Source organism: Vigna unguiculata, chromosome 6 (assembly GCF_004118075.2).
Source record: "Vigna unguiculata cultivar IT97K-499-35 chromosome 6, ASM411807v1, whole genome shotgun sequence".
In the NCBI taxonomy this organism is placed as follows: Eukaryota; Viridiplantae; Streptophyta; class Magnoliopsida; order Fabales; family Fabaceae; genus Vigna; species Vigna unguiculata.
In genome coordinates, this window is record NC_040284.1 from 11,711,966 (window position 1) to 11,733,605 (window position 21,640).

Genomic DNA, 21,640 nt, shown 5'->3' on the forward strand with positions numbered 1-21,640 from the left:
AATCCTTAACCCCCACATGTTGGTATATTCACTCAATTCTAAAGGAAGAAATTTACTGACTATTACCCCAAATCTCCCAGGATTTTCCCCCGTAACCCTCCATAACGCATTTTTCAGCAATGTCACCAGAACATCCTCACCTTTGATGCGTCGCCTGGCGGGCACCCAAGAGCCGCCAGGCGGTTCATACCAGTTCCACACCCAGTCCCATTTTCCAGCATTCACAGTGTTCGTGACTGGCCCAAATTCATTTTTCATTGAGTCTAACATGATTTCACTCCCACACAACAACCAAATTTCTTATCTTAATTACGTTAACTTCTATTCCCCCATCAACACAATTCACTACGACGATCTTCCCTGTTTTCCCGTTATAAATCCTCATGAACCCTAAATTCCAATTCCATTAAAATTAACGTATTAATCCCCCAATTACAAATTTTTACAGTTGATAATCCATCATACCAACCCCATTCGAATCCCAGTATTCTTCCCAAGCCCCGCACACCACGAGAATAAGAAAAATCAGAAGAAACTGGGCAACCCAGTATGTGTCGCCTGGCGGACTACCCTTAGCCACCAAGCAGTGCATGGCAGAACCCAGAAAAAGAACGTTGGCAGCATGAGCCGCCTGGCGGGCCTTCAATGCCGCCAGGCGGTTTCTGGAAATTTTCCAGAATTTCGCCAGAATCCATCCCAACCCAGATCATACATTACATCAATCAATACAACACGAAAAACACACAATTAGCATCAAACAGACAAGTAAGAGCTCCCCTAACCTGGATTAAAACCTTCCCCGAGTGTTCTTCTACTCCTTTCCTTGAACTCCAATTGGTCTCCCTTGTCTTCTCTCAATTCAGCCCCTTTTTCACACCCAAACCTCACCTTTCAACCTCAATTTCGTACTCTCTCTGTAACCTCACAATATTCTCTGCAAAAACCCTTCTCTTCTCTCACAATTAGGCTTTTTAGGGTTGTTTTAATGGTGGCCTAATACTCTAAAACGAAAATAGCATTAAGAAAGGGTAATGACCATTCAAGCTCACTAATTGGCTTGCTTTCCAACTACCCTTAACTGATACTTCTGCTAGGGTTTTTCCTTAACCCCTCAACTTCAAATCAAAACCAAAAATGACAAAAATAGAGTTTCCTTTGGGTCTCCCAAGGTTTGAACCCACACCCATGCACATGCCAACTTAATGCCTAACCAATGCAACCAATTCATATTTCATACTAACCAATACAATTCAATAATTATAAAAATCCACAACACGTTTTAATATACACAAAAATAATACAAATTTAATAACACACAAAAATAACATACATAGGACTTAAACCCAAGTCCTCTCACACAAACCAAGTACTCTCAACCACTTGAGCTAGTACTTTTCCACGTCATACACTCCGCATTTATTACATTAAAGGTTCTCCTTACCCACATTTATCCAATAATTACTTAATTAATTATTTAATTTTTTCCGGGTCTTACATTAACAAAATCTGCTCACTTTCTACCTATTAACATTAGATTTTCTTTTAAAAAGTTAGCTCATTTGTACATAAAAGAAATTATCAAGTTGCATGGAGTACCTTCTAGTATAATTTCTGATAAAGACCCTCGTTTCACATCTAGATTTTGGGATAGCTTACAAAAAGCCTTGGGAACAAAAGTTAGGCTCAATTCAACTTATCACCCTCAAACTGATGGACAGTCGGAAAGGACTATCCAATCTTTAGAAGACTTGTTGAGAGCCTATGTTTTAGAACAAATAGAAGTTGGGATCAATTTTTACCACTTACACTTATAACAACAGTTTCCACTTAAGCATAGGAATGGCTCCATATGAGGCTCTATATGGGAGAAGATGTAGAACCCTGTTGTGTTGGTATGAGAATGGAAATTCCTTAGTTTTGGGTCTAGAGGTAATTCAACAAGCAACTGATAAGATTAAAATGATCAGGGAAAAGATGAAAACTTCTAAAGATAGGTAGAAAAGTTACTATGACAAATGAAGGAAACCCCTTGAGTTTGAAGAAGGAGATCATGTTTTCTTGAAAGTTACACCCGTAACCAGGGTTGGTAGAGCTCTCAAATCTAGAAAACTTACACCTAAATTCATAGGTCTTTATCAAATCCTTGAAAGAATTGGTTCTGTCGCATACCAAATTGCTTTACCTCCAAACCTTTCGAAACTTCACAATGTTTTTCATGTGTCTCAACTTCGTATATATATTCATGACCCTTTTCATGTGATAGAACCTGATATAGTACAAATACAAGAAAACCTTACTTATGATGTGTTTCTTGTGAGGATTGGAGATCGAAGGATTAAACAACTTCGGGGAAAGGACATACCTTTGGTAAAGGTATTGTGGAGTCAACAAGATGAAAGTGATGCAACTTGGGAATTAGAAAGTAATATGAGAGAGATGTATCCCTATCTTTTTACAACCACATGAATTTCGAGGACGAAATTCCTAAAAGGAGGGGAGAAATGTAACATCCCTATTTTTAATAAACTGTATTATTTATTTTAAATAAAACAATTAGAAAATCATATGTTTTTACTAATGTTTCATATTTTCTCTAAATGTAGTTTAAATAGTGAAAATATATTTTATCATTAAGTAATTTTTACTTATTGAAAATAACAATAAGAACAAAACAAAACAAAACAAATATAATATATATATATATATATTAGATAAAAATATTTTAATTACAAAAAATATGAACAATTTTCTAAAAGAGACAAAAAAATATAGAAAAGAAAAAGAAAAGAAAAAAAGAAGAAGAAGAAGAAGAAGAAGAAGAAGAGATAAGAAGAAAAGATAAGAAGAAAAAAAGAAGAAGATAAGATGAAGAGATAAGGATTATCTCTTCATTAATGTATGTAATGATGATTTTAAAACTTAGCTCATGCATGTGCTTATATATATAGTAAAAGAAGAAGTTGTTATGTGAAGAAGATAGTGAAAGAAAGGAAAGAAAGAAAGGAGAGAGAGAAAAAAAGGAGAAAGAAAAGGAGAAAGAGAAAGAAAGGAAAGAGAGAGAGAAAGAAGAGAGAGAAAGAGAAAGAGAAAGAAGACAGAGAAAGAGAAAATAGGGAAAGAAAGTTTAGAGCAAAGATTCAAAGAAATCCTAGTCATCTTCAAATATTATTATTAGTGTGCCCTTCAATCAATAAGGTAAAGGGGAGTGAGGTTAAGCTCTTTTTATATTAATATTGATAAACTCATGGGTTTTATATTAATATTTTATTTATTTTGACTCATATATTATTCTATTTATTTTCATTTAACTTATTTTCATTTATTATCCTCTTATATTTATTTTATTTAATCTCCAATTATGCACTGATCTGTTTATTTATTTATTTTATTTAATCTCTAATTATGCACTAATCCTGTTTATTTATTTTATTTTATTTATCTCCAGTTATGCACCGGTCCTATTTATTTATTTTATTTATCTCCAGTTACACATTGATCCTATTTATTTATTTTATTTTATTTTATTTATCTCCAATTATGTACTGATATTGTTTATTTATTTTATTTAATTTTATCTCCAGTTATGCACTGGTCATGTTTATTTATTTTATTTAATCTCCAGTTATGGCACTGGTCCTAATTATTTATTTTATTTTATTTATCTCCAGTAATGCATTGGTCTTATTTATTTATTTTATTTTATTTATCTCCAGTTACGCACTGATCCTATTTAATTTATATTTTTGTTATTATATTTATTTATAACGTTCTAACCCTTGTCTAATTATTTATTTAAAGTTCTTGCTTTGATTCTTATTTTATCATTATTGTAATTAATTAATAAATAAATAAATGTAAAGCAAAAATAAATATTATTTTATTGGTTAAATCATTCCAGAGGTCTCCATTTTTGAAGCAAAATCTCAAGTAGGTTCCCCCATTTTTATTTGACTCAATTGAGTCCCTATTTTTGAAAATTCGTTGCAATCAGTTCCTTTTCGTTAGTTGTCCAGTAACAGTGTTAATTATGTGCCACGTGTCAGCACGTGGTTTTTTTGACTTTTTTTTATTTTTTTTAAATTTTTAATTTTTTTTATAATTTAAAAAAAAATTAAAATTGCCATGTGTCAATCTAACATTGTGCCACGTGGCAAAGACAGTGTGATGTGGCAGTGCCACGTGCCACTGTGGGATGTCAAAACTCTCAACGTAGTCCTTGTATTTGTTATTTTGTCTCAATTTGGTCCCTATTTTTTTAAAACTAAATCAATTTCATCCCTATATCAAATTTAATTTTTATATAAATTTATAATGGTATTTTTATTATAATTGATATTTTTAACAAAATTAACTTTATTTAAATGCATATTTTGCATTAAACTTTATTTAAATATTGTTTAAATATTTATATATCAATAATTTTTATACTTCTAATACTGACAAATGTTAGAATTGTTATAATTTTTTTTTTTAAATTTTTTATTTGAATTTATAAATTTTTTATTTTTAAATCAACTCTAACATTTATCTATAAATTATGGATATATAAATATTTAAATTTAAATTTAAATAAATATCAGTGCAAAATATACATTTAAATAAATTTAATTTTGTTAAAAATAGGTATAAATACTGATTTGGTACCCAAACTTTTTCGGAATGTTCATTTTGGTACCCGAACTTTCGGAATGTTCAATTTAGTACCCAAACTTTTTAAACGGGTTAATTTTAGTACCTTCCGTTAAATACCATTTAACGCCGTTTGGGACCTGTTGAGCTGGCATAGTGGAACAGATACGCGGCAGAATCAGTGGGTGTGCACGTGGATTAAGATGTAAAAAAAAAGGAATTAAGTAATAATTGTGTAAGTAAAAATTTTTGGTTCGTGTTTACTGAGTGAATTGGGGAAAATATTACGTTGAGAGAGAATTAGGGCACAACACACTAGAGAGAATTAGGGCACAACACATGAAATTGGGTGGAGAAGGAAAAATCAGGGCAGAAAGCGGAAAGCAAAAATTGGGATTGTGGTTCGACGATCGGCGAAGAAGCAGGGAGATTGTGGTTCCGTTCGTTGGAGAGGGCGAAGTTGGGAAGAAGAAGGTTCGGCAGTGGAAGACGACGAAAGAGAATCTTTGGCAGTCGTGGAAGGTGAGTTTTCTTTTGTGCTTTTTGTCTTCGTGCTGATGAATGTGTGTTGATGAATGCGTGGTGTTGTTTTATATTTTCGAAGCTGTACTCGTTTTGGGGTTTGTATTATATTGCATAAATGTTGTAGGTGGGTGGGTTCTGTTGTGGGGGGTTGTGTTGTGCTGTGGGGGTCCTTGTGTGTTTGGAATTAGTGATTTATTTGATAAATTGTGTGAGTTTCTGTGAAGTGTAAAGTAAAGTATGTGGTGGGTGGGTGGCTTGTGGTCCCCTTTATGACTTTATACTATTTTTTTTATGGTATGGTTGTAATTTGTGGCGTTTTTTTGGGTATTCTTATTTGACAGGGTAAGTGGTTTTACTATATTGGTTGTGATGTCTGATGATTGTTTTGAAGTTGTACTCCACCATGGTGGCCATTTTATACAAACTGGTAGGTTAACTTATAGTGATGGGTTAACAGCTACATGGGTATGTGACCCGGATTGGTGGAGTTTTTTTTGAGATTAAAGGGAAACTGAAAGAGATGGGTTATCATGCTGTGAAGGAATTGTGGTATAAAGTTGGAAAAGGGTCAGTGTTACAAAATAAGTTGAAGTTGTTGTGTGATGATAAGGGAGCATTGCACATGGCAGATATTGCTCGAAGAAATGGGAATGTGCCCTTGTTTGTAGTACACACAGTTTCTGAGGCTGAAGTAGTTGATAACTTTTTGGAATACTACCCCTTAGGTGATGACAATGTAGAAACTGGTCATGGAAATGTTGAGGTACAGGGGCAGATGGATTGTGATAGTGCTTGTGTAGGTGGCAATAATGGGGAGGTTGAATTGCAGGATGGTGGTAATAATGACAAAGAAGTTCACTCTGAACAGCCCGATGGAGGTGATAAGGTTGTGGATCCCGAATTACAGGATGATGTTAATAATGAGACATGCAAAGATGGGATGGAGGATGATGGTAATAACCCGGATGAAGTTGGCTATGATAAGGTGGATGGAGGTGATAAAGATAGAATGGATGATGATGTGCAGGGTGATATGGAGGGACGTCATGATGAGGGAGTTGATGATGTTGAAGTCCACAGTTGGGTACTAAATTGAACATTCAGAAAGTTCGGGTACCAAAATGAACATTCCGAAAAAGTTTGGGTACCAAATCAGTATTTATACCTTAAAAATATCAACTATAATAAAAATACCATTGTAAAATTTATATAAAATTTAAATTTGATACAAGATGAAATTGATTCAGTTTTAACAAAATTGGGACCAAATTGAGACAAAATAACAAATATAGGGACTACATTGAATCTAAAAAAATAGAATCTAAAAAAATGTGATAATAATATATATGAAAGTGTAACATAAAATTTATTATCAAACAATCATATGTTAAAAAAAGCAAAAGTTACTAATGGTAACTTTTAAAAACTTGAATAATAGCATCAGAAATGAAGTTTGTTGTAATATCCCTTGCAATATAAATTATCATAGTGCTTGCTATAAAAACTTTTAAAACCTATAAAAAGAAGAAGATAAAACATGTTGATGACTATCAACTCAATGCCAATTAGAATTCAATGAAAATCAACTCAATTACATGTAACAATGAAAACATTTGAGTCAGGTCCTCTTCTTGGGTTTTTACTAAAAAGATAGCACGGTAAACAATATGCAATATCTTTTAATGACGAATACCGAATACTCTAACTATGAAGGAAATAAGCTAAACCATGTGCATTGAAATCTTCTTGGATAACCATCTTTACTAGACAACAAATAATTTTCTAAATCCATTTGATATGGACCCCATTTTAGAAAAATCATTCGTACCTCATCAATTTGATTTGGTGGGTATTGCCCAATTTGAGAACGTTTACTCAGATCATGTTCTAAAGTATTTTCAAATTCATTATATGTAACTCTAGGAACTTTATAGATTTATTTTTCATTTTCTTTAATTTTTGGATTATCGTAAAGTTTTTCAAGTTTAAATGATGTAAATGCATTTTTTTCATGTTCATCACAAACATTCCTCTTTTAAAAAGAATCAATTATTCTACTCTTTTATCATAATTTTTCTAATATAAATTTATCACCTCTCACCTATTTAGTAAAAGATAAAATTATGAATACCCCAAATTAAATCTTAAAACCAATACTCAATATTTTAAGAAAATTAACACCTTCTAAATAATTAACTTTCCTTATCTTAAAGTATATTCGTAATATTGTTCTTTCTTTATACAACTTTGAAATATAAAATAGCTCTATCTACATAAAGAGAGTTTGATCAACAATTAGAGCATAATTTTATGATCATAAAGATATGCCTAGAGTATAGAAAAGCCACATACAAGAGGAAAACATATTGTGTCGAAAAAAATGGTAAAAAATGAACTTACTCAAAAGAAAGAATTGTTCGGTCCAAAATGTTCCTTAACTCTTCAATTTTGTTGTGGTGTCGTTTGATTTTGAAAATGATAAGAGATTGATGATAAAAATTGAAATAAAAGAACAAAAAAAGAGATGGAGGTACCGAAAAGAGAGAAATCAAATAAAGAAGTAAAATAAATTACAAAAGAGAAAGAAAATCTGATTTTTAAATTTAAATAAAAATTTTTAAAACTAAATTATATAAATAATATATAAATATATAAATATATTTTTAATATATATATATATATATATATATATATATATAAAAGAAAAAGAAAACCTTGGGGGAGCCATGGCTCGTCCTTGTCAGGCTGAAGTTCTGTCGTTGGAGATGGGGCCCAAGAAGCGAATGTAGGATAATGGTGAATAGGATAAATTATTATTAGACCAATCATAAAGATCATCAAACCCTATCATACAATAAATTATCCTTAATATATTAAGAGTGAGATGATGAAGTGTACATGATTAGCCTTTAGAGCCTTTAGAAAAAATGAAGATTGAAGACTGATACTTGATCTTCCAATCGGAATCAACGAAAGATATGGGAGTGTGTGTGAGACGATATTGCTTTCTTTCTGGTTGGGTATTCCTAAAAGACTGAATGCTCAAAATAAAAAACATGTATCTAATGTCTTATTTTTCTGTGTCTAAAACTGATAAATGAGACATTAGTTGTATATCTTTACTAGCAAAGACCAGGGATCTCTCAATAGGTTCTTGAACACTCATCATAGACCGCTCACTAAACAGTCCAACCCATCACGAACCGTTCATCAGAAATCCAAAATTATACCATAAAATTAATAACCATGTGTAGTATAATTGATATTAACAAATAATATAATTTATTGATTAATGTCAATCCATAATAATAATAAAATAGAGAATAATAATTTTATATAATAAAATTATATAAAATACAACAGAATATAGAACAACCATGTTATATTGGGTACATTGAGAAATGGAGTGTAGAGGTTAATGGATGATGGAGAAGAAGAACGTAGGGAGGAAGAAATTGGTTATGGTGGGTGCCCCTGCTCTGTTATGGTGGTCTTTGAAAACTGATTTACTTAGAATAAGGAGAAAAAGAGTGACACTTGACATGAGGAGAATTTCATGGGTATGAAAAGTAGTATAAAGGGGTGAAAATATGACACATGGGCCAGAAGTCTAATGATGTAAGTGTTAAAAATGTGTTGTACTTGGATCTAAAAGTGGTGAACAAAAATAATCTAGGCATGTAGATAAAAACATGGATTGTGCTAAAAACAAGGTATAAAAAGAAAATGGGTACTTCCTACACTTATCAAATTTTTGTTTCACCCCACCAAAATAATTACCAAAAAAAGTGTTTCGTAACAAATATATGTGATTGCTTTCCTGAAAGAGATTTTCAGAATTATTTATTATGTTCAAGAAATAATAAGGTTTTGGAAGAAATTTGATAGGGTGTAGGAAGTAATATCCAAGTAAAAATTAGTTGATGTATTAAAAAATGATGTTGGGCTATTAGTCCAACATGTAAATGAGGGTAAAAAGAAAAGGGGGCTTCTCCATGCACCTTTAATAACTTCTCTTATACACTCAAACCCTGTATTAATTACATTTATGTCCTTACCAACCAAAGTAGGTAAGGTAATTAAAAAAGTTATTGTCCATATGTTTTTTAATTGAAACCTGCACCTCCAAAGTTTTCACATTTTCAAAAAACACCCAAACCTCTACTTTCTTTCATCTTGTAATGATGTTTTTCTTTAAAACGTTTTATTGTGCCACTGCTCTATGGTGAGCTTCCATTAAGCTTATATCAACACTCCAACCTTTACTTTCTTTCATCAAGTTGTGGTCATTTCCTCCTGTTTAAAGTTGTGGTCCCTGTTTCCACTCATGTCTCTCTTTGTCATTGTTCATCCAGGTACGAGTTTAACGACTTTTATTTTCATTAAGACGTATTTTTTATTACACGTATGATTTGCAATGCATAACTATATATTTGTTGTGTTGTTTGTTGATATAATTTGTTCATTATATGGTTTATGCATTCTTCGTGTAATGCCTTCATTATATTGTTGATGCATTCTTCATACAGTGCCTGAATAAAAATTGTCATTAAATACCAAATATGGACATCCGCTTAAGAAAAACTTAATAAAAACATACCAGATGTTGACATCCAGTACATCTAAAAATTGATTGTTGAGATCCGGTTTATTTTAGTAACGGATATGGACATCCGTAATGTAATATTTTTTTTTACAAAGTGAATACCTGTTGTCAATATTTTATATGTCCAAAATTTAGATGTTGAGTTCCGGTTTACAAGGACACTGAATGTCGACAAACGCAACGTATTTAGAATAGTATAAGAAGTACATGATGTGGACATCCAATATACACATAAAATCGGATGTCGACATCTGGTGTAATAAGAAAATAGATGTCAAGTATGTTATACACCGAATGTAGATATTCGATGTTAGAAAAAAAATCAATGGATGTCATCTTTATGAACCGTGTGTCGACTTCCGGTTCATATACTTACTAGTTGTCGACATCCAATATTTACTTGTTACATATTCAAATGTCATGGTATGTAGTGGTATGCAATGGAAATTGGAGTTTCCAAACTTAGTTAATGGCTACTGATTACCAATTACCATATATTGATATATTGATGGACACAAACTAACCTTAAGCTGCATGCACACATAAAGTAATTACTATCAGTTAATATGTGTTATTTATCTTAAAATTATTTTTAAATTTATTGTTCAATGTGTACCTTTTTTCCATATTTTTTTAAAAATTCCAATATGTATTTCTTTGTATTAAACGTTTAGGGTTATTAATTATTTTTGTAATTATTTTTAATACACTAAAAAATATTTTAATGTTAATTTTAATTTTTATATTTGTTTATATATTTATTGTTGAAGATGTGGTTTTTATTAATCATATTTTTTTTGTACATTTCGAATATAAATTCTTTTTATTAAAATTATGTTTGTACTTTTCGAGGGGTAAAAAAGTGACAGTTATGGTGCATAAGACACTAAGTAATTACACTTGAATGACCATTTACTTTATTTTGTTAATTTTCGTTTTTGATCCATTTAATTATTTTTAGGGTTGAATAATGAAGGAAGAGGGAGTCTAGTGAGGGTAAATCAGAGGGGCATACTTGTGGCAGCAGAGAGGGTTCTAGAAGACCAAACTTTTGTGACCCAAAGAGTGTAGGGATAGTGAGAGTTCTTGGTGGTAAAGGCAAGGGTGGGAGATTTTGGATCAAGGAGCAGTTAGGAACGCATTTGGACGGGAAAATCCAGGTAAGGGGAACTGCATTTTTATGCTATTCGTTTAATTGCATGGTATCAGTGTAAGCTTGAACCTATGATGCTTGTTTCCCATCGTATTTTTCTGGTTTCTTTTCATGTTTTTGAATTTTTCCCAGAAATCACTTGGCGATGTTCTTGAACCGTCAAGCGACACATGTATTCAGCACATATTTTTTGGGTTCTGCTATGAATCGCCTGGAGGCAATTATGATTCGCTAAGCGACGCGAGTGCGTGGTGGTTTCTGGGCTTTGTTGGCTTCTATGATGTTGTAGGTTCGGTTGGATAATTATTTCTCTTCATCTTGTTGAGTAATAAATGATATAAGGTGTTAACAATGCCACTAGTTAATGATGATTGGGTATTTTCATGATTTTTATGGACATGAGGATAACTTTGGGGTTTGGGGATGGATTGGAAGCATGATGGCCATGTTTTAATTGTTGTGTTATTTTGTTTGCTTGTTTCAATTGAACGTGTAAGAATGTTGGAAATATAATCGAGGTGATTTGTGTGCAAGGGGATAAGGATATGAATGGAATATGAATGAAGCTGCAGACTTTATGCCATTTAAATATCATGTACATGTGATAAAAATTCAAACAATGCTAAGCCTAACGTGAATGCAGAATGGTATAAACCATTTATGTTGTTGGCTGCCAACTAGTGTAGTGAAAATATGAAGTGATCTACCTACACCAATTGCAAGAATCATAGAAATGTCTAACGATTTCCACTCTAAAGATTCCACAATTCATATATGATGAGAAAAGGTTGTTCCAGACTTATGCAAAGAGGACTTGGCACCAAGACAGGATAATATGCATGAATGGGTGTAATCTAGGATGTAACAGGTGCAAAATGATCAATGGAATTGGAAAGTAGCAATAGAAATTACTGCAGCAATGTACATGCTAAAACCGTACTCGAATTGTGCACATGAATGCAATATGAGTATGCATGATTGGATGTAGTGTGCATGAATCTACACACATCAGGAAGTGCTATTTTTGTTTATGATTCATCAGTTTTCCAACAATCTTAAGGACTTAAAGGCTGACGATATGGACTTTAAAGAGAATAAGTGTGGGAGTAGACTAAAAGTTGATCGTAACATGGTAAATGATGTAGTGGACCATTATCTACTACACATAAGTAGTTGTTTGTATACACCCACGAGCAAGACTAGGTATTTGCTCATTTATCAATCTTAAATATTTATGAATGTGAGGGTGTAGGTAATTTTACTCAATTATTTGGAGAAAATAAAAAAAAGTTTAAGTGAATTTAACCTCCATTTTTAAAGGAAAAGAAAATAATTATTTGTGATGGCTTTTCACCTAATCATATTTAATATTTATAGAGAAGGTGTCATTATATATATTTGTATATGATATACTAATGATTGATATATGCAATGAGATAGTCTCTAGAACTGGTTTCTAAAATCTAATTTTGAAATATGAGTTGTTTTTAGGTGAAGCCAATGTGATTTTAGAAGCTAGAATCATAATGAAGGGAGATAGTACTTCATATCCCTTATGATGCTAACTCTAAATTAATGAAAGATAGAGGAGATTTATTTTCTCAACCTCAGTATGCCCAGATAATTGGCAACTTATTGCCTTTGGTGGTCTTTACTAGACTAGATTTTGTTAATGCAGTAGGTAGACTGAGAATAAACACTTAATATTTAATTAGGAATATTGAGATGCACTTGCAAGACTTATGAGATACTTAAGAGATTTAATGGATTATGCCATTGAATATAATGGATTTCCCATTGTAATAGAAGGGTACAATGATGCTAACTGGATCTCTGATTCAAACGGGAAAAATCCACCAGTGGTTATGTATTCACACTTGGGGTAGTGTGGTTACACGGAGATCAGTAAGGAAAATAATGATTGCTAGATCAACAATGCAACATGAGTTTGTTGTTCTTGAAATAGCTAATAGTGAAGTTGAGTAGTTGATGAACTCCTCAGCTAACATTTCACTAGGAATGAGAAGATATTGTGATTGTCAAATTGTAATAGTTATAGCTAAAGAGTGGAACAATTTCCATTGATTGGGTGAAGTCATAAAAGAAATTTTGCAAATCCTGTAACAAAATCCTAGGAAGAAATATGATCATAGAAACATCGAGGGGAATGAGCTTAAGCCACTTGAAGCAAACAAGTGATGATAACCCAACCTTTGTGATTGGAGATCTCATGAATAAGGTTCATATGGGTAAGAACAAGTCACTTGTTAGTTCTAATAGCACTAAATTGATTTTAAATCAATTATGTTCATTCCTATGGTGTGTGTGAAAGTGTTAGAAACTGCATTATTGAGAAGTAAAACTTTGTAACTAAAATTCTACGAGGTGTGAGAATTTTAGCTTAAACAAAGTTTTAATGATTTTCATATCCATTATGGGTGGTGTATGATTTGCAGCATACACTTAATGAAATCACCTATATGAATGTCGAGTGGGGTCGCTTGTATTAGATCTTGGCATGATCTTTAGAGCACTCATGAATACCGGGCACGCGCAGGGCCTATTAAGAGTAACACAGCGATAACAACAAAGGATTGTGGGGTGTATTGTGATTGATAAACTGCTAACGCACGTCAAGTGTTTTTGGTTCATATAGCTTGTTATACCAACTACACTGTGTGTTAAGTTTCTTAATCTAAGACTGGTTCATATAGCTTGCTATACCAGCTCTAATGCATAACATCTTATACGAGATCCAAGATTTTTGTCTTTTCTTCTTTTTCTCATATTTTGCAATATGTAGGGGATTGTTGCAAAAACTATGCTTTAATGTTGCAAAATATGAACGTTGCTACGTTAAGGTGGTTTTAAAACTTGCTTCAGTTTTGTTTTAGGCCATTAAAACTTACCAAACAAGTTTTTCTGTTTTGATTTTGGTCATTATAAAATTAATTTTTGACCATTGAGCTGTTACAAATTTTAGTCCTTTTTCAAACCCTCTCCCCACCTATAAATAGGGGTCTTGTGCTTCCTAAAAAAACACACATGCTCAATTCTCTTTACTCTCTTCTCTCTCCTTTCATTTCATTTTATAATCATGTTGTGCTTTCTTGGGTTACTTCCTCTATAGAGAGAAGTATTTTCTTGTTAGTTTTGAGATCTTCGAAAAATTTAAGAAGTTTCTGTTGTATCTTGGGAGACTTGCGCAACACACAATGTATCTTGGGGGACTTGCGCAACACACAATGTATCTTGGGGGACTTGCGCAACACACAATGTATCTTGGGGACTTGCGCAACACACAGTAGATAAGTCCTTAAAGATAGTAAATCTACACACTCCCCAAAAAGTGTTCTTTTGTTCGTAATTCGTTAGTTTTTCAACAAAAATAATGTCTAATTTCGATGTCAAACTTCAAAAAAAAAATTTAAAATTCTATACAAGTACATCTTCCTCGTGAAAGACAAATTCTTCACAAGTTCGAAACGTCCAAACAATTATCCTTCAAGAAATTATAATTCTGAAAACTTAATGATGATGCTTAAATATCAATATATTTTGATTACAAATGATAAATTATGAGTTTAAATTTCGTAATAATTAAATTTTATAAGTTTACATATATTAATGTTGTACAAATAATCAACTTTCGAAACAAATAAACAACTCAACTTCTAAAGTCAACCATTCAACATGAACATACTTTCAAGACATCAAATATGGTACTACATTGACCTATATTGACCGACACGAAAATAAAAAATCTAAAATAATATTTCCTTAATATTATTTTTATAAAGTTACATCGAGTCTATTCTCTTTACAACTATTAATATAAATTTTTATTTCATCTTTAAATAAATATTCAAATTCCTTCAAATTTATTCCACGTAATATTACTTTATTTATTTATAAAATATATTACATTCTATTATTATTAATATATATATATATATATATATATAATTACTAATAAAAATAATTAAAAATTAAATGAAAAAACATTTCACATTTGAATAATTAAATACAAATACATTGAATCCCGAAAAATATCTATTTACATTTAAATATTTGAATAAAATTAAAATAATAAAATTAATTTCAAATATCTTATTTACAAAAATTAGAAGTAATCATATTACCATTTTACAACAATTCAAAACCTACAAAATTTATCTTTTTAAATTATTAAATTGTGATATAGCTAAAATAATAATATTATGTATATTGTAATTTTTAGATAAATTAATATTAGTACATGACTTATTAATTTTCAAATCAATTCCCTTATATTATCTTATTCTCATTCTTATTTTACCAAAAATTATTACAATTGAAAAAAAAAATTACATAAAATTATATTTCTTATTTTTAACTTTACATTAAACTTATTTTAAAATAATTCCTCCTACAATCATCTTATTATTTAATTTTATTTTTCTAATTTATTACATTAACATTTAACTATTATTACAGTATATTATTATCATAATTTTTTCATTTATTTTTTCTATATCTTAATTTAAAAAAAAAATTGAAAGCCAGTTCAGAATTTAATTTTTCGAAACCAGGTTCCAACTAATATTTTGACAAAATCAACACCTTTAAATATTAGAATTCGACTTCCAAAACTCAAATCTAACTTGAGAAATTATACCATTTTTTCCACTTTAGCACGTTTCACGAAAAAAATTATAGTAACAGCATATTGTAACTTATGTTTACATAACTAAGACGATTTTTTTTTCACTAACACAAAAAAGCTTTTAACGTCTGATATTTTTGACCTTTGACATTTGTCCTAACATCGACATTGTACTGAGTAACGTCAAAATAACAATGGAAACCATAGCAGACGTTGTACTACACCTAGGCGGCCTAACCTGATTACAACCATGAAATCCGCCTATATAACCTCTCAAGGACACAAACAATCACCATATATGTCGAATAAGCAAGAGTAAGCAGCCTAAGCCGCTAACTTAAGAAAATCAAACAAGAACTTGATAAACTTAAAACACTACTAGCCAGACCCTGGGGCCCACAATAATCAAACTGTGGGACCTGGGCTTGGCCCAGGCCCAATCAAAAGCCCAACCCATGACGTGACCAAACATAATTAATAATCTATAAATATGCATGGACCCCACCAATTAAAGGTACGCATTCATTAATCCCTTAAGCACGAGATTTGACTTTCTGAGAATTCTTAGCTGACTTGAGCGTCGGAGTCTCCTCCGCAGGTAACCCCTCCCGGGTCCAGATCGGTCCAAGCCGAGGCACTAGCAGATAACATATGCAAGCCGAAAGAAAGCTTACTAGAGAGATTGTGGATTGAGGTAAGGTGGTATTCGTGTTTGACATTTCTTATTTGTTCTTCGCAGGAACAAACATCACTTGACGTCGAGGGCTGAGGGGTCAGACGTTAATTTTTAAATAACGTCGGGGTTTCGTGGGGCAGACGTTAAATTACGTATGATCTGAAATGAGCAGACGTTAAAAAAACAAAATAATTTACAAAAATGCCACCTGTCATTTTTAACGTGGGACTTTTTTTGAACAGACGTTATAAAAGCGATGTTATAGAGCTTTTTTGTGTTAGTGTTTGTAGGTCAAGATTCGGTTGGGAGTTGAATTCTGACCTGAATTTCTTTTTTTTTTTGTTTTTTCTTAGTCAGAATTCGGTTTCTAGAATTCTAAATTCTGAACTGGATCTTTTATTTTTATTTTTAAATTGGAAGAATGAAAAGAGGAAAAAGTCTGATGTATTGAAAATATATTAATAGTTTTTTTAGGTGTTATATGAAAATGTAAAATTAAATCTTAATAGTTTATTTGTAATTTGTTTATATTATTTTTTATATAAGAAGATAAAAAAAATTATGAATTATAATAGAAATAACAAAAGTCAAAATAATTATAAAATTAGTGATTTTAAGGTGGTGTTATAATTTTTTTTATTGAATATTTTAAAAAAATTAAGTTAAATACACAAATTGATAAAATATTTGGGTTTGGATAAAATTAAATAATAGAAAATTTATAGTTATCTTGTGAAACTAAATAATAGTTATTAACTTTACATATAAACTTAAAAATTATGTTTTTAAAATATTGTAATAAATAATTGATTGAAATAAATTACTTTTTTCCTGTAGCTTGAAATATATTTTTAATATATGTATTTTTGAATTGAAATTTACACACCATAATCGAAAATGAAATATATTTATTTAATAAAAGTCATTACAGATACCAAAAATATCTTACTTCAAAATATTGATATTAATTTTTTAAAATTTATTTGTTTTCAAAAAGAAACATTTTTACGTTATAAATTATTATAACATAAATTCTTATAATATAAAAAATTAAGATAAACAATTCAAATTAAATTTTTTACCATTTTAATATTTAATTTTAAAATAATAAAAAAACGGTACAAAACTCAATTTCTTGAAAACCGATTTTTTACCGGTAAAAAGCAAAAGAGAAACCCAGCAAACGAATGGAATTCTGACCTAAAAAGAAAAAAATTGCTAATTCCATAAATATTATGTATAATATACTATATTGGTATATTTGTGAAAAAGTATGCCACAAAAGAAAAAAAAAATCGAAATTATACCATCTTTATATATACTATCTTAAAAAGAAAAAAAAAGTTAAAATATCTTTTGTCCCAATTTTCGGAAAATTTGTTCATTTGAGTCAATTTTTGCTAATACCCTTTAAATCATTAACAACAATGAACAGTGACGGCCACGTGTCACTTTGTATTTTTTTTTTTAATTTTTTTTAATTTAAATTTTTTTAAATGTCCACGTGTCAACCCAGTAGTGTGTCATGTCAAATTCAATGTTCTATATCTAATTTGATTTCTATATTTGTTATTTTTGTTAAATTTAGTCCTAATTTTGTCCCTATCCAAGAGACCAAATTTAATTTTTATATCAAGGTAATAATGATGTGAATTTTAATATATTACATAAAAATATTTAATAAAAATGTGAATTTTAATATAAAAATTAAATTTGGTTTCAATTTGGGGAGGGGCCAAATTGGTTCTTGTTAACAAAAATTGGACTAAATTGAATAAAAATAATAAATATAGGGACCAAATTGAATATAGAATATTGACTTTAACATGTGGTACGTTGCTGGGTTAACACGTGAATATTTAAAAAAAAATTAAAAAAAATTTAAAAAATAAAAAAAAGTAAAAATATTTTAAAAAATCACAAAATGACATGTGACCGTCATTGTTCATGACTGTTAATAATTGAGATGATGTTAACAAAAACGGTGACAAAAATTAGGACCTATTTAAATAAAAAATCAAAATTAGAACCAAAATTAGCATGTATTTTAATAAAAATTGACGAATAGAAAAAAAATGTATTTTAACAAAAAGAAAAATTAAAAAAATGGAATTAGGTGAAAGATGCGGTTTAACAGGTCATATACAACTTTTTCCGTGTCACATACTCTCTGCAAGCAAGTAATGCTTCTTTGGCCGCCCCAAAATTCACCTTCCTCTCTCCTTTCGCCGCCCAAATTGTTCTCCTACAACGTTTAAGTTCTCACCAACTTCACCATCTTCCACACTGGTGAGTTTCCATTCGCCACTCGTTCTCATTCTCCACTTTTGTTCTTAATTTCTGCAGTTTTATTCTGAAAATGAAAAAAACAAAAACAAAAACAAAAACAAAAAGAGATAGCAATAGATGATCTGGTTGGTTATTATTGACGCGGAGAACACTGGAAAGAGTGGTCTCTTCTTCGGCTCCTTCCATCACCTATCAAATCCGGTATAGCAACGGGAGCCATTTTTGCTGTGTTTGAACTTTGAAATTAATACTACTTTCATTTCTGTTGAACCAACAAGGTTCATGTACAGAGAAATACCTGGTTTCAAGAGTTCATCTAATGGTGGAAACACCTGTTTCTAAGATTTCTCTTTATTTTCTGACGAATAATTTCCTAACCACTTCCGTTAAAGAACAATATTTATATTTTTATATAGATTAAAATTAAGTTGTTTAAAACTTATTTGTAAAAACTATTTTATGAACGTTTATTTACAGGACAATGAGTTTGAGATATGGAAGTGTGGGCTTTGTTGCTTTAGTGCTTTTTCCATTCATGGCTTCTGCAGCTTCAGTTGTGAAGAACCTTCCTGGTTATGAGGGTGACCTTCCTTTCAAGCTTGAAACTGGGTGAGTGTAGTTTCTTCTTTTCATCCAGTGATTGCTTAGTTATAGTTGTCCTTCGTAATAATTTTTTATTAAGATATTGCGTTTAATTTTTTTTCCTTTTCAAATTGACAGATAACTAATCACAAATATTTTAAGGGGAACTATCCAATAACATCTCGTTATTTATATGATATTTTTAATTCAAAATATGATTAGTTTAAAAATAAACATATTATTATTTAATTAGGTTTTTAAGGGCGTAGAAAAATCGAAGACGATTGATACAACATTTTCCATATTTTTAACAATATATTTCACATCATCATAGAATATTCTCTATGCTTCCGATAATATCTGTCGTCTTATAAATGTAAGACAAATTTGTTTAAACTATCCACGGAATAGAAATTATATACTATACAGAAATTATTTCCTCTCCGTAGCAATTACTTATTTTTCTTCTATTTCTTTCTCTCTTCTAATAATTCAAATTTTAGTACAAAATTGTTATTCAGTACAGTTGTCAGATTGGACAAAAAAATTAAGCCATTTTTATTTTGTCCTACTTTGTCTCCCGTAATTAATAACGGGAAGGACATTATCTAAAATGATAACGCACACGTGTCCATTTTTCTGAATCTCAATCATTCATGTATATAATTTTATAACAGATATTGTTTCTCACCATGATTCACATGATATATTATCTAATGAATGATTGATCAAACGAGTTATTTTTTTGTTCTTGTCACAAATTTTAAGAACTCACATGATATAAGTTAGTTAATGTGAATGTTTCATTTAATTTTATAGATCCTACAACTAATCTAGATATTGATACTAGGAGTATTCCCCCCCCCCCCCCCCCCCCCCCCCCCCCCCCTCTTAAAATAAGATGTGCCTATGTACAATTGGTAAAACCAATAAATTAATTGATATTTTATTTAATAAATTTATACTTTAGAAAAGTTTGGTATATAAATTATAAGTTACTTTAAATGACTTTGTAGCACATAGCATTCGATTTTCTTTCACTATTATTCTTTATATTACATTTTTTTTTATCACGCTTACTTTGATTTTACTTTTTCTACTTAAAATAAATATTTGTTATATAATCTTTTAAGTAGTTTGAATTAATATATATATATATATATATATATATATATATATATTACATTAAAGTAACAAATATTTCATTACAAGATGTTATGTGAAAATTATACATAATAAAAATTGTAGAAGAAAAAAATTCAATGTGATAATGATTTATTAATATCAATAGTTTTACATCACTTCTAAATAAGTTCATGTTAGACATCCCAAATAGTTTTATATCACTTAACCATAGATGTTAATATAGATTTCTCCTATAATGCACTAATACTTTAATTTGGGTCACGTATCCATATCTGACAGCTATCTGTGTTCGATAGTTTTGATACTTTCGTAACATCCCATTTAATAGTCTAAAACCATTAAACCAAACATTTCATATCCGATAATCATCCTACATAAAAATACTAAATGTAAAAGCCATATTAAAGTCATCCCAAAATATGATACGCTGAAATACAAATTTATACACGACAGTTTAAAAGTTTGAAGTTTTTCAAAATATAAGCATAAAAGTCCCAAAGGAACTTTCTAAAAAATTACATCATCCCTTCCTTGCATTGATTCAGCTGCAAGATCCACATTTGCTCACACCAATTAGGTGATCATTGCAAAAGAAAACAAGACGAGGCAAACATGACACAGAGAAAATGGTAAGATAATGTTTAAAAAGATCAAATTATTCAAAATAAAATTACTTAAATCATACAAATTTAATCATCTTATTTCATATAAAGACCTAAAGTTATAACTCAATTATCCAAATACATGCATTGATGTTAGATCCTAATAAGTTGTGCACGTGTAGTGACATCTAGTGCTCTACAAAGCGATAGATAAAGAGTTATACTCTACTACACATAGAGTTAATTCGTTAATGTTTTTGTCAAGGTAAAGCCCCTATACTAGGATATCTTGTTCCTCTTACCATATACTTCATTCTTCTCTACTTGAGAATTGAATGGTTATAAAATCATCAAGATAACTTCCAAATGAACCAGGGGCAGACCATCATGTAGACAGAGAAGAGCCATTGCTCCCCCAACAATTTTTTATTTTATTATATTTTATATATATTTTTTAAAAATATATTTATATTTTATTATTTTATTTATATTAATTTAGTTTTAAAAAATTTTAAAATTTAAAAATCATATTTTCTTTCTCTATTAAAATTTCTTTTACTTTTTTATTTCATTTCTCTCTCTTTCGTGCCATTATCTCTTTTTCTTCTTCTATTTCTATCTCAATTTTCACCATCAATTTTTTATTATTTTCAAAATCAAATTGTACCATGACAAAATTGAGGAGTGGAGGAACGTTTTAAATTAAACAATTTCTTCTTTTGAGTAAGTTCATTTTGTACCATTTTTTTTTTCAAACTGGTATGTTTTTCTCTTGTTTGTGACTTTT

General features: G+C 30.2%; 1 protein-coding gene across 1 annotated transcript in view; it reads left to right on the forward strand.

The window, feature by feature from the left end:
- Positions 1-18,373: 18,373 nt before the first annotated feature.
- Positions 18,374-21,640, forward strand: part of LOC114187395 (serine carboxypeptidase-like 18) — a 33,866-nt gene continuing 30,599 nt past the window's right edge. Inside the window, exons 1-2 of the mRNA XM_028075645.1 lie at positions 18,374-18,523; positions 19,001-19,132. Coding sequence (XP_027931446.1) covers positions 19,005-19,132 — 128 coding nt within the window. The 5' untranslated portion in view covers positions 18,374-18,523; positions 19,001-19,004. The remainder of the gene's footprint in view (positions 18,524-19,000; positions 19,133-21,640) is intronic.